Source organism: Amaranthus tricolor, chromosome 4, assembly GCF_026212465.1.
Source record: "Amaranthus tricolor cultivar Red isolate AtriRed21 chromosome 4, ASM2621246v1, whole genome shotgun sequence".
Classification (NCBI taxonomy): Eukaryota; Viridiplantae; Streptophyta; class Magnoliopsida; order Caryophyllales; family Amaranthaceae; genus Amaranthus; species Amaranthus tricolor.
The window spans coordinates 28916900-28929927 of NC_080050.1; the positions used below are offsets into that span (position 1 = coordinate 28916900).

A 13028-nucleotide genomic window follows, 5' to 3' on the forward strand; every position below is an offset into this window, starting at 1 on the left:
TAGCAGCATCCAGAGTAGTTGGGGTGTTTCTAGTGATGATGATAATGATGCTGATGATGTTCAATACGAAGCTCCTAATTCTCGCCCATTGGACTGGACTGTTGTTCAGGGGCCCGACGGGAGATTCGCACGTGGCTGCCCTAGTTCTTTTGCCGCATCTGAGCGCGCAGGACGTAGTGCGTCGATAATGAGCCGCCACGAGAGAGCAGGCCCTCACAGTTCACTAACACGGACTGGTTAGTCACATCGCCCCAGCCCGGGGGGCCGACAGATACGCGACTGATCCCTAGCTATGGCGGGCACATAGCTAAATTTATTTTCGACGGCTCAGAGCGTACACCTTTGATTCTGGATTGTCTTATTAGGAAGAGGCCGGTGGAGTCCATCAGCCGACTGAGGGATATGTCCGATGCGCTAAACGATGTTTTACATGCCACTTCCCTCGGCCGACTACCGGACATTATGCACCAACACATCGACTGTGCTTTGATATCGGCGTTCGTAGAGAGGTGGCAGCCGGATACGAACACCTTCCACATGCCATGGGAGGAAATGACGATTATGTTGCACGACGTGCAACGCATACTGGGCATTTCTATTGAAGGTTCTCTGCCGGCTGAGCCTTCTGAGGCGGAGTGGCAGGTCGGTGTCACCAATCTGTTCGGGGAGCCTATGTCTGAGCTTCGGCGTAGAGGTGCGTTCACCTGCGGCTGCGTGAACGTTGCTGAACTGATGTACCTGTGTCATAGGTCCTAGGCCATGGATACCCAGACGACAGCGTACTACATGGCTATCGTCGGCTCTACCTTGCTGGCGGATAAGACCAGAATTGGCATGCGACCTAACCTGATACTTGCAGTGAACGTCGATCAGCAGGAGGTGGCTTGGGGTGCGGTGACCTTGGCCTACTTGTATAGGCAGCTCGGAATGGCATCTAAGGCTGGTTGCAAGACCATTGCGGGGTGCCTCACATTGCTCCAAACATGGATCTATGAGTACTTTCCCGCTTTCCGCCCTCATCCTCGCCGAGAAGATGTGCCAAACATAACTAGGGTGGAGATGTGGTCAACGAAGAAACCATGTCGTGAGGTGGACAGGCTGAGGGACTGCCGCAGGGTTCTTGACTCAATGACGGAGACTCAGGTATTGTACATTACATGACATTTTGTTATGCATGTGTTTTTAATTTTACATTATTCTTATTTATTAACTTGGCCTGCATGTAGGTGGAATGGACTCCATACAATTCTGCTCCTAGTGCATTGCTGAATGAGCACCCACGCACCACCATCATCGGGGGTTCCAGCCAGATACCGAACGACCTTTTTGTTCCTAACCGACCACGTACTCACGATCGCTTGCCATCTCTGTTCAAATTCCCCGATTGTAGAACTTTCAACCAAGGGGTTCCATCTGCCCTGTCTGAATATTTGGCCTTGTTGACTTTTTTTCCCGCCACACAACTTGTCCACCATGTTCTCAACGTCGTTGGCAATATGCCAGATGCATAACAAATGCCGCACATCTACATTAAACAAAACATTGAACGTAATTAAGACATATAATAGATAGAACGACATTAATTAATCAATAAAACCTTTTTACCTGGGAAGACGTCACGAATAGCTACAGATAAACCTTCGTCTCGATCAGTTACAATGACGCTAGGAGTCTGAGCAGTGCCGAAAATATCTCTCAATCCCTGCAACACCCACGAATACGACACAGCTGCCTCATCTCGCATCAAACAAAACGCAACCAAGAAGTTGTGATTGGTTGGCGTCATTCCGATCACTTCACATAGTGGCCACTTTTGTTTGTTCGTTTTGTACGTTGTATCTATCAGCACAACATACGGCCACGTACGGATCATTTGGATAGAGGTAGGATTTGCAATTAATAGTCTGCTCAATTGCCCTTCGCTATCCAAGTCTGTCCAGACCACGTAATTAAGTTCTGTGGCCATATGAAGACGGTGTTGAAGGGGAGTCCTACCCTCCATCTCTTCTCTCCTTATTGATTGCCTAATATTATATATCTGATTCATACTAGCATAAAAACCAGGAAAATTATCTCTAATAGAATTCATAATAAAGGCTAGTTGCATTCCGGTTGCACTAAGCTGTCGTATGTGCTCCCGAATATCTACATTGATCCTATTCGCCCTTACATGACCATCTCTTTACACTAAGAACGAGTGGTTATGTTTTCCTTTTTCACCGGGACACACCCTTACCGTCCAAGGTCTTTCTCCTGGTTTACAACTACTTCCTACAATCAAAAATTTACACCCGCAACTTCTACTTTTAGAACCAGGTCGGGCAGTATTATCTAGATTTTGTACATCACCCCTAATATTACCATAGTGGTGACATCTTAAATAGACACTAACTCCAGAACGTCCTTTTTTCTTTTTATAAGAAGCACGTGTAAATTGAAAACCAATTGTTATTGCTATCGCATCGGCCCAACTATGTAACTCATCTACGGAAATAAATTCCCTATCCGTAACAAAGCTACCGAAGTAGTCTACGTTGTCTCCAAAGTTTTCAAACTCCTGCAAATTTGAAATAAAAATAATATAAATTAATTACATTAATGACGAAAATTTAAATAATAATTATAATAAAAATTAATAAAAATACTAATACTAAAAAAAGAATTAATAAAAATAATAATAATAATAATAATACTAATAATAATAATAATAATAATAATAATAATAATAATAATAATAATAATAAAATTACGTAAATAAATAAATAAAAAATTTAAAAATAAAAAAATTAAATCGCACAAACTGGGCGAATGAACCATGTTTCAGTCGCCCATATGGTCCAGTCGCCTAGTTTTGTGCGACTGAACCATGGTTCAATCGCCTAGTTTTGTGCGACTGAACCATGGTTCAATCGCCCAGTTTTGTGCGATTTAACTTTTTTTTTAAAAAAAAAATTCCAACGATTCAAATCAAAAAATTTACGTACCGCATCCGATTCATAGTCGCTTTCGTTAGCCATAGTTAACCAATTACAGGTAACAGCTTGTTTAAGAGTTTTTAGAGAGATAGTACCGTGTTTGAATTCGTACTTTATACGCGTCTGAGAATTCGATATATATAGACAAATCTTCCGGATTAAAGTGTTAATAGTGTTATTAAGTGTGATTTACATTTATTAATTAAGTTTTAAGTCCAGGGGCAATTTTTTAATTTTTTAAACTTCAGGGACAAATACGTAATTTCGGGGGTGTTGATAAAATGAAAAGGGGTGGCGAACTTTAGTAACACCCATGTTTTTCTCTTTACGAAAAATCCTTCCATGTTTATGAAAACACCCATCTTTAGAGTTATTATGACTCCAACGGTCCGTTTGATTATCAGTACTCAATTATGGTTAAACAATTTATAGTATAAATTTTCATGATAAAGAAATTTTGATCATAAAAAAGTTTTTATTTATAATTTTTCATTACCACCTAATAATACATTTTCAAATGGTGATGCATTAAAATGAATTTTGTGATGAAAATGAGATTGTTGTCAAGAGATATTCTTATTAATATTATAATAACTTTTAATCGTCATTTCCACCGGTTATTACCAAACTAGATTGCTAAGTGTATGAATGTGCACCAATAAGACATCTTTCAAAAGACAAAGTGTATGAATGTGCACCCATAAGACATCTTTCAAAAGACAAAGTGTATGAATGTGCACCCATAAGACATCTTTCAAAAGACAAAGTGTATGAATGTGCACCCATAAGACATCTTTCAAAAGACAAGGCGAAAAGGGAGAATGAGAAGAGTAATACAGACAACCTCAATACCTCTTGATTAAGTTACTCCTACAATGCAACCACTTATAGATGTTCAAATTTGACCTCATTAACTGAAACCCGAGTATATCTCAACTCGATTCTAAATAACCCACATATAAAAATTAAATAAGATTGTCAAAATATTAACACATACAAAAACTATAATTAACTTGACTGATATCATATCCGAAATATGTCCGAACACTCAAATGTACACCTCTAGGAATACAAAGAAACTCTTTTCCAAATAGTCAAAGATAATAACTACTACCACATGGTATTGAGTATTTCATAATCAAAAAATTATCAATGATCCAGAGGAATCCCAGTTCCCAGGATCAAGTAATAAACAGCTGGATTTATAAATTACAACCACACTAATCTTCAAAAAAGAAAAGACAATGAAGAGAAGATCTTGCTTATTGATGTAAAAAAAGAAGAGTTAAATGGCAAAATGCCAAGTAAAGACAACATATAGACTATGACAAAGAAGTATCCCACCGACATCCAATGGGAGGAAACATGGGATCTTAATGAGGCCCCAGTAAAGAAATCACAAAACTGAACTTTTTGATTGAAACCAACAAATTATGAATCAATAACTTACTTGCAAACTCTAAATTATCTGAAGATCTGATATGTTCTGATCTGTCTGATCTGTTCCGATCCGTATATACCTAACTCACAAAAGATTAATCTAGAACAGTGAGAATCAAATCAAATGGTATGGAAATAATTGGCTCAAGGTTGTTGTTGAGCATCCATGTAACCGGCATCGACGAGCACTTTCTCCCTATTAGCCAACTCTATGTCTTCATCAACCATCATTTTCACCAATTGCTCAAAACCAACTTTAGGCTTCCAACCCAGCACTTCTTTTGCCTTACTGGCATCGCCCTTCAGATTGTCGACCTCTGTGGGCCTAAAGTATCTTTTGTCGATCACTACATGATCACGCCAGTTGAGTCCAATGTACCCAAAGGCAACCTCCAAGAACTCCTCGACACTGTGGGACTCCTCGGTGGCTACAACATAATCATCGGGTTTCTCCTGTTGGAGCATCAACCACATTGCTTCCACGTAGTCTCCTGCGAATCCCCAATCCCTTGATGCTTGCAAATTGCCCAGGAATAGTTTGCTCTGAAGCCCAATCTTGATCCTGCCGACTGCACGTGTGATCTTACGGGTCACAAAGTTCTCTCCCCTTCGCGGTGATTCATGGTTGAATAAGATACCATTGCAAGCAAATATACCTGTAGAAAGATACGGTCCATCTGCGATTAGTCTGTTACTACAAACTAAAACGAGTCGGGAGTTGCAGCCAAAAACATTTTGACAGAACAAGCATCAACTTGCAACAATCACTATAGTTGTAGAGCTCCATGCTATTAATAACACTAATAAATAAGCCATGAACCACCAACTTCTCATGTCATTCACTCCAATAATTCAAACCTAAAGATCTAATACCAATCCAACTACTAAAAATATTGTACTTAATTTTATCAACAAGTCTTATATGAGGCTGTCTCACCATGTGACGAGTCCATATCATTAAAGATGCTATCACTGTGAACTGTTTCATTTGAGAATTTGTCATTTTTTATAGGTACATTTGACACTCAACAAAACATTCATTGTCATCCGACAACATATCAACAATCACACAACATCTAACAAATGAATCAAAACCGATAATAATCTTGATAATCAAATGAAGCAATATCCCAGTTCTACATAAAAGAGAAGACAACTAAATTTAAGTATTGTTATGGAGCACTATTCCTTTTATATCATTAGCAAATCACTGACACACATATGTACTTATTAACTACTCAAAATCAGTGTAACATAATTTAGCGCAAAACCGGCTAATTCACTTTTTTTTATTCACGATTCGCAAGGAAATTAGTGAATTATATGACGGTGCTCAAAACCATCTACTACATCAGAAAGAGGAAAACTAAAATTGGAAACAGGAATCAAAATCAATGATATCAAAAAACACTAAACACATTGTCTTAAATCAGAGTATACATGTACACCATACAAAACCCAAATGGTAAAAGATCCCATCCTATTTCCCCATGAACATTTTAAATAATCAAGTGACACTCTTTATAAACAAACAATCAATCAATCAAACAAAAGCTCAATAGGTTCCAAACTAAACAAGCAAACACAAAAAAACCATTAACCTATCTTCTTACACATCCCCATTTTCATACATAATCAATCAACAAATCTCATGAATCTTAGAAAAAAACATTCACTGATCCAACATTATAAGGATTTTCATTCTCTTCTCCATTAGCATTTCACACAATCAATCAAGTAAACAAATGCTAACTAATATCCAACATAATCAATCAAATACAAAAGTCTAAGATATACTTATTCACAAATTACAATATACATACCCATTTCCATACATTACAAGAATCCCAACGCATAAGGAAATATCAAAACTTTTTGAAATCACATAACAAAATAAACAACCAAATTGATCAAAAATCAAGAACAAACCCATCAACATAGATCAAAACCTTTTGAATTAAAGAAGAAAACAAAACAATGTACAACCAAAATGATCAAAAATCAAACACAACCCATTAATATTTCCTCCTTTATCTACATTTCCATTGCATTGCATTGCATCAAAAACAATTATACCAATCAACAGAGATCAAAATGTTTTAAAAACCCAAAGAAAATTTGAAAAAATTTACCATAAGCTTCACGATAATTGACGGTATACCAATGAGCAGCACATTTAGCTACAGCATAAGGTGATCTAGGGTGAAACGGAGTATCCTCTTTCTGAGGTGGAGGAGTAGATCCGAACATCTCAGAAGACCCGGCTTGATAATATTTAATATGGGTCCGACCCGTTTCAGCAATATGAGATCTAACCGCTTCAAGTAACCGAAGAGCACCAGTAGCAACAACATCAGCAGTATAATCAGGGATCTCAAACGAAACAGCAACATGAGATTGTGCTGCAAGATTGTAAATCTCATCAGGAGCAATGGTATCAATCCAACGGCGAAGAGAAGATGCATCAGTAAGATCCGCATAATGAAGTTTCATTGTAGCTTTGTGGGAATTGTGTGGGTCTATATAGATATGATTGATTCTTTGTGTGTTGAAATTTGATGATCGACGGATTAAGCCATGAACAGTGTAGTTTTTTGAGAGGAGAAATTCAGTTAAGTATGATCCATCTTGGCCTGTGATTCCTGTGATTAAGGCAACTTTTGTTGGTGGGTTTGACCCGTTTTGGGGTGTTTCTGTGTGATCTGATGAAGACATTGTTGATCAAAAAAGAATGGGGATTTGAAATGGGTTTTTTGGTTTGATTGAAGAGAGGGTATAGAATGGAGGGAGAGAATGAGGATATTTGGGGAAAATGGTGGGATTTAAAGGATGAATGAGATGTGAGCTTGGGAGGGAAACAATGGAGGAAAGTGAATAGGATGGTGAATTGGTGATGTAATTGAAGGGTAGATCCACCCTTGGGAGTGTGGAAATTTGCTTTTTTTTCAACCAAAAAAAATTGTTGGTGTGAAAAATTGGCTTTCAAGGAAAAATTACAACTCAAATTCTTAAATTAGACAATTTTACCCTAAAATTATTTCCATTGACTTAATCTAATATATACTTATTATTTTAAAATAATTGTTTGGAGTAATTATTTACAATTTTAGAGTGGTTAATTAGAGAATAGTTTACTCACAAAAACTTGAATGAAACCGTCGCAAGTTAAGACAAAGTGTGGGCCGGCCCATTTTACGCGCGTGTAACATTTTAATTTTTTGGACATTTATCAATTTTGACCTTAAAAGTATCAATTTTAAATTGATACTTTTTAAGATCAAAATTGAAAAATGCCCAAAAAATGACAAAAAAATGTCCAGATTATTACACGCTCGAATTGGATAGGCCCAAATTAACGATCTCATTATGAGACCGTCTCATCCAAGTCTAGCTATAGTTTATTTACAGAGAAATACTCTAAAGAACTATTCATTTTAAATTGTCCAATTGATTTTGTCCTTTTTTTTGTCGACATTCTCATTCTTTTAATCTTATTCATAAATGTATACTCCTTTTCATCTTGACTAATCATTTTTATCTTCTACTTATTATTTTTTATTCTCCAATCTGATTTTTGTTTGCACTACATTTCAACTATTTTGCATTAGGTGTAAAATGTTATCAACAGAGGGAGCATGTGTCTATTCTATATGAAATCAATTTCTTATAGGTAATATGTATCTTTAAAATTAAACTAATGTCAATAATTTATATGTATCTTTTAAATTAAATTAATGACAATAATTTATATTTTATAAATATCAAAAATATATAAATCAAAGTATAGTTTTTATAATTGGTTTCAATTTGTCTTTATGAATTGGTATAATTAAATATTTTAAAAGGTGGTATAGTTTGATGTTTACCAATCTACAATTATTTCATTTAACTTCTTTAGAATCAATAACCATTTTTATTGATAGTTATTTATTTTATTTAAAAAATTAATAAATATATTATGAGAATCATCATCATCATACTACTTATTGTATCCCGTTCATTGAAAAACTATGGACAGGGTCTGAGGAGGGAAGGACGGCAACAACTCATACCCATAAAGGAAAGCGCGGCCAAAGGAGTCTCCCGGCTCGAGAAAGATAAAGAGACGTATCTACACGGGAAAAATAAATTAAATGCCTATAAATAAGATAAATAAGTAGAACTACTGCAAAATATATTATGAGAATAATATTATAAAATCATAAATTTTATTATTTTTGCTCTAATACTATATTGTTTTATTTATTTCTTATTTATTGATTAAAAATATTTGTTAAAAACCAGTCAATTTAAAAAATGCTTATTTTTTTTAAGACGTAATTTTTTTTATCTTTTTATTTTTTAAAAATTTATGTTTCACTAAATTTAATGGTTCTTTTAAGTTGTAGTGAAAATTTATTATCAAATAGTAAAAAAAAAGTTTATTATTGTAATACTTATACCCTAAGGTCACTATTGTAGAAAAAAAATATTGAGATATGAGTTATATATGATGATACGAAGTTGAAGAAGATGAGATACGAAGGACAAAACTAGTGCCTTAACAAAAATAATAATTGTGATTGCTCTAATACAATATAGAAAAAATTATTCAAAATAATTTATTATTTTATTGATTTTTCTATAATAATCTCAACTTAAATAATTTTAATTTTATAGTCAAGAATATTTTGGTGACCGGTTTTTTTAGGTTAATTGCTATAAAAAAGGAAAAATAACATAAAAAAATAAAATTATTAAAAATTAAAAGTTAAAATCAAAAAAATAAACTTACTTGATTTTTCTCTTATATTTTATATTTTTTGATTTTTTTGATAATTTAATTTTGTACTTATTTTTTAATTTTTTATGCAAAATATCTTGTTGTATAGGTTAGAGGTTACCTCAATGCATTCTTAGCAAAGACTCTGGTTGGGATCATTCAAATTTAATTAAAAATTGTGATTATTATAGAAAAATCAGTAAAATATTAAATTATTTTGAGTAACTTTTACTAAAATATAATTAAAAAATTTGAAAAACATTAATAGCACCAACATGATATAAAAATTATAAAATTTTATTAATAATATAAAAATCATAATATAATACATTTTCTAACACGATTACTTGCATTATTTATATAAAATGGACTTGCATTATAAATATACAATTTGTTACGTGATCACTAATTATCAAACGTGATATATTTATCTTAATAGCAAACTCACCCTTAGGTACACATTTGAGATTTCAATGTTATATAATTAATAAAAAATAATAGGAGACAAAATAGGATAAAGTAAAGTAGGTCCCGTTATGTATCAGTAAACTTCATTAATCACATATATCAATATATATATACATTGAGCACATTTTTTTTTTTTAAAAAAACTTTATGTTTGTCTTATGACATAGTTAATAATAATATCCTAAAATTAGATATTGCCGATAGTAACTTTTTTTAAAGAATAAAGATTATATATATATATATATATATATATATATATATATATATATATATATATATATATATATATATATATATATATATATATATATATATATAAACAAATTCAACATTATTTCATAATTAACCAACACTTGGAGCCCAAGGCTTCCCTCATAAATAATGAGACTTTTGACTTGTGACCCTAGTTTATATGTAAATGCAAATTAACTTATGCTAGTTTTAGTGTGCACTAAATATTTTTTTGTTAAACAATTTATTAACTAGTGTAAATAAACATTTTAAGATGTGATGTAGTTTAATGTTTACCAATCCAAAAACTTTTATTTAAATTCTTAAAATTAATAATCATTATCGTTAATAATTATTTATCTTATTTTATTTTTTATTTTTTAACTATTTAGTTAAACCTATTTATAAAAAATGAATAAAATTAATATGAGCTTATTTTGATTATATTTAAGCTCTTAAATTTTATAATATTTGCTTTAATAATATGATTATAGAGACTCTAATTTTTTTAAAATTTTATTTTTAAAAATTTTATGTTTGTCTTTAATGGTTTCTTATGTCATGCAATGATAATTGTCATGTAAACTCTCTGTTTTTAATTCCTTAAATTGAATAATAAATTTTATTACTAACATTAAAATGGAGCAAAATTTTATATTTGTTAACTGAAAATAGATAAATATTACTCCCTCCGTCTTTTTTGATCTTCCACTTTGAGTTTTTCACACATATTAAGGAAGATAGAATTTTTGGGTTGTAGTGGGTATTATTTTAATTAAATAGTAGTATAAAATAATGATTGTATTGGAAGTATAAGGTTGTAGTGGGTATTATTTTAATTAAATAGTAGTGTGAAGTAATAATTGTATTGAAAGTATGAGAGAGAAAATAATTATAAATAAAAGAAAAGGGGTACATTAAAAGAAAAGGGGGTTTTAAGGGGTAAAAGTGGGATAAAAACTTCCTAAAAATAGAAAGTATTCTAAAGTGGAAGAACTTTTAAAACTACCCGTTATAGTAATGTAGAAGATCAAAAAAGAACGGAGGGAGTAATATATTTCTCAATTCTTAATACTTTCATCTTCAACCAATTACTGTTCAAAAATTTACATTTATTATATAAAAGTTTTACTCAAATGGGATCTAATTACATGTCTTTAATATACACCTTACAAATAGGAAGCTTTTGTGATATATAAATATACATAATCAAAGATATTTAGATTAAGAGTATAACACATTTTATTGTCTTTAACGAGAAAATATTATATCTTTTATTTTACTATAAGAAATAAATAGACACCCATGTCATATAAGGTTTAAGAAATTTATCATTTTGATAACAACTATGAGAGACCGTCTCTCAAATAGACGAGCTCAAAACAAGGAGCTTACATTCTTATTTTCTCTTTAATTTGTATTAATTAAGCTATTTAGCTCATATATCTAATGCGTTTCTTAGAGAGATTGTTTTTTACAACAATTTTTATTTTGATAATTACTACTTAAATATAAATGGAAACTTTAAAATCAATTAATTTCATAAAATTAATTCTTCATTGGGAAAAATTAAGGTTTAGAAACTTATATAATTCTTCATTGGGAAAAAAATTACATTAATTTCATAAAATGTAAAAGTTTATACATAAATGATAAAACAAATTATTTGTCATTGAAAATGCATACTCCTTTCGTTCTCTTTTGTTTATTTATTTTAAGAAAAAAATTATATATGATTTTGGAAAAATTATCACAAAGTAACTAATAAATTTTTTTTTCCAAAAAGTACCTAATAAAAGAAGTTTTGCCAAAAAAATACCTAACAAAATTTTTTATTTTCTAAAGAGTACCAAGTGACGTTTCCTTCAGTTGACCGTTAAATATAACGGTTGACTGGTGAAAATCAATGATTTTTTTCCTCATCTTTAATTTCTTTTCCAATTTAACTTCGATTTTGAGTAAAAAGTAGAGGAAGAAAAGACAGTGAGAAATTTGAATTAAAAAAGAAATTGAAGATGACGAAGATGAATTTTCGATTTTGACCAGTCAACCGTTGTATTTGATATGGTCAACTAAAGGAAAATGTTAAATGATACTCTTTGGAAAAGAAAAAAATTTTGTTAGGTATTTTTTGACAAAACTTTTTTTATTAGATATAGGTACTTTTTGACACTTTTCTCTATGATTTTTAAAACATAATTAATATTAATAAATAAAAAAAACTCTTGTGAAATTCTGTTAGAATCAATTTAATGTTAAAAAACTTATATCATACTATATAATTTATAATTTTTTATAATATATATTTAGAAGTATAAAGGATGAAAATATTTTTTTGAAAGTTGTGCAAGAAATAAGGTGAACAAAAATAAATGAAAAGAGTAAGATATTGTTTGGATGGAAGGGAAAGAGTTGGTGGGATAAAGATCTTCTTTTTGGATAGCAATAAGGAAAAAATTTTAAATAATAATTTCTTAATTTTGTTAACACTAAAATCTATTCATAAGAAAGAAATATTTAGAAGGAAAATATTATTTTTTTTATTTAACATCCTTTTCTTTTTTAAACAAATAAAGGCGTATTTTTCCTCCCTTCCCTCCTCCCTTCATTTTATTTCTGTCCTAGTGAAACACTCTTAAAATATGTAAAGCATAGACCTAAAAGCATCCAAAATATTGATGCATGATTTTGTCTCTTAGTCCACAATAAAAATAGAAAGTTGTCGCGTATACTTAGAATAATAAAAATACTTATTTTCTCATTACAATACTTCCACCCTAAAAAAACAAACATTGAGTTATGAGTTATGATAATACGAGGTTGAACAAGATGATATACGAGAGAGATTACTTGTGCCTTGACAAAAAATAACAATTGTAATTGCTTAAATAAAATATAGTAAAAGATTTGAAAAACAATTAATAACATAACATGACATAAAAATATAAAAAAATTATATTGATAATATTAAGAAAAATTCGCGAATTACAACCTTAAAGTTTAGGTCTTTTGAGAATTACAGGTTTAATGTTTATTTTTTGCGAATTATAGCCACTAAAGTATCAAAGTTTACAAGTTCAGACCAAAACACAAAATTCCGACCATTTTGGTGGTCAAAATTTTAGGTTAAGTGGTCGGAATTCTGTGTTTTT

At 31.5% G+C, this 13028-nt stretch overlaps 2 protein-coding genes across 2 annotated transcripts; both read right to left on the reverse strand.

Annotated features, from left to right (window-relative positions):
* Positions 1–433: 433 nt before the first annotated feature.
* LOC130810049 (protein FAR1-RELATED SEQUENCE 2-like) lies at positions 434–2585 on the reverse strand. Its single transcript, XM_057675975.1, has 2 exons — positions 1606–2585; positions 434–1525 (listed from the first exon to the last, which is right to left on the reverse strand). The coding sequence occupies exons 1-2, from the start codon at positions 2105–2107 to the stop codon at positions 1200–1202; spliced, it is 828 nt and encodes a 275-aa protein (XP_057531958.1). The 5' UTR covers positions 2108–2585; the 3' UTR covers positions 434–1199.
* Positions 2586–3980: 1395 nt separating this feature from the next.
* LOC130810050 (GDP-mannose 4,6 dehydratase 1) lies at positions 3981–7454 on the reverse strand. Its single transcript, XM_057675976.1, has 2 exons — positions 6548–7454; positions 3981–5071 (listed from the first exon to the last, which is right to left on the reverse strand). Exons 1-2 carry the CDS (start codon positions 7128–7130, stop codon positions 4560–4562), a joined length of 1095 nt encoding a protein of 364 aa, XP_057531959.1. The 5' UTR covers positions 7131–7454; the 3' UTR covers positions 3981–4559.
* Between the last annotated feature and the right edge of the window lie 5574 nt (positions 7455–13028).

Coding starts and splice junctions, on each gene's coding strand:
- LOC130810049 (XM_057675975.1), bottom strand. CDS start 2,107: ATGCAACTAGCCTTTATTATGAATTCTATTAGAGATAATTTTCCTGGT. Junction 1,526..1,605: donor TATTCGTGACGTCTTCCCAG/GTAAAAAGGTTT, acceptor TGTTTAATGTAG/ATGTGCGGCATTTGTTATGC.
- LOC130810050 (XM_057675976.1), bottom strand. CDS start 7,130: ATGTCTTCATCAGATCACACAGAAACACCCCAAAACGGGTCAAACCCA. Junction 5,072..6,547: donor CAATTATCGTGAAGCTTATG/GTAAATTTTTTC, acceptor ATCTTTCTACAG/GTATATTTGCTTGCAATGGT.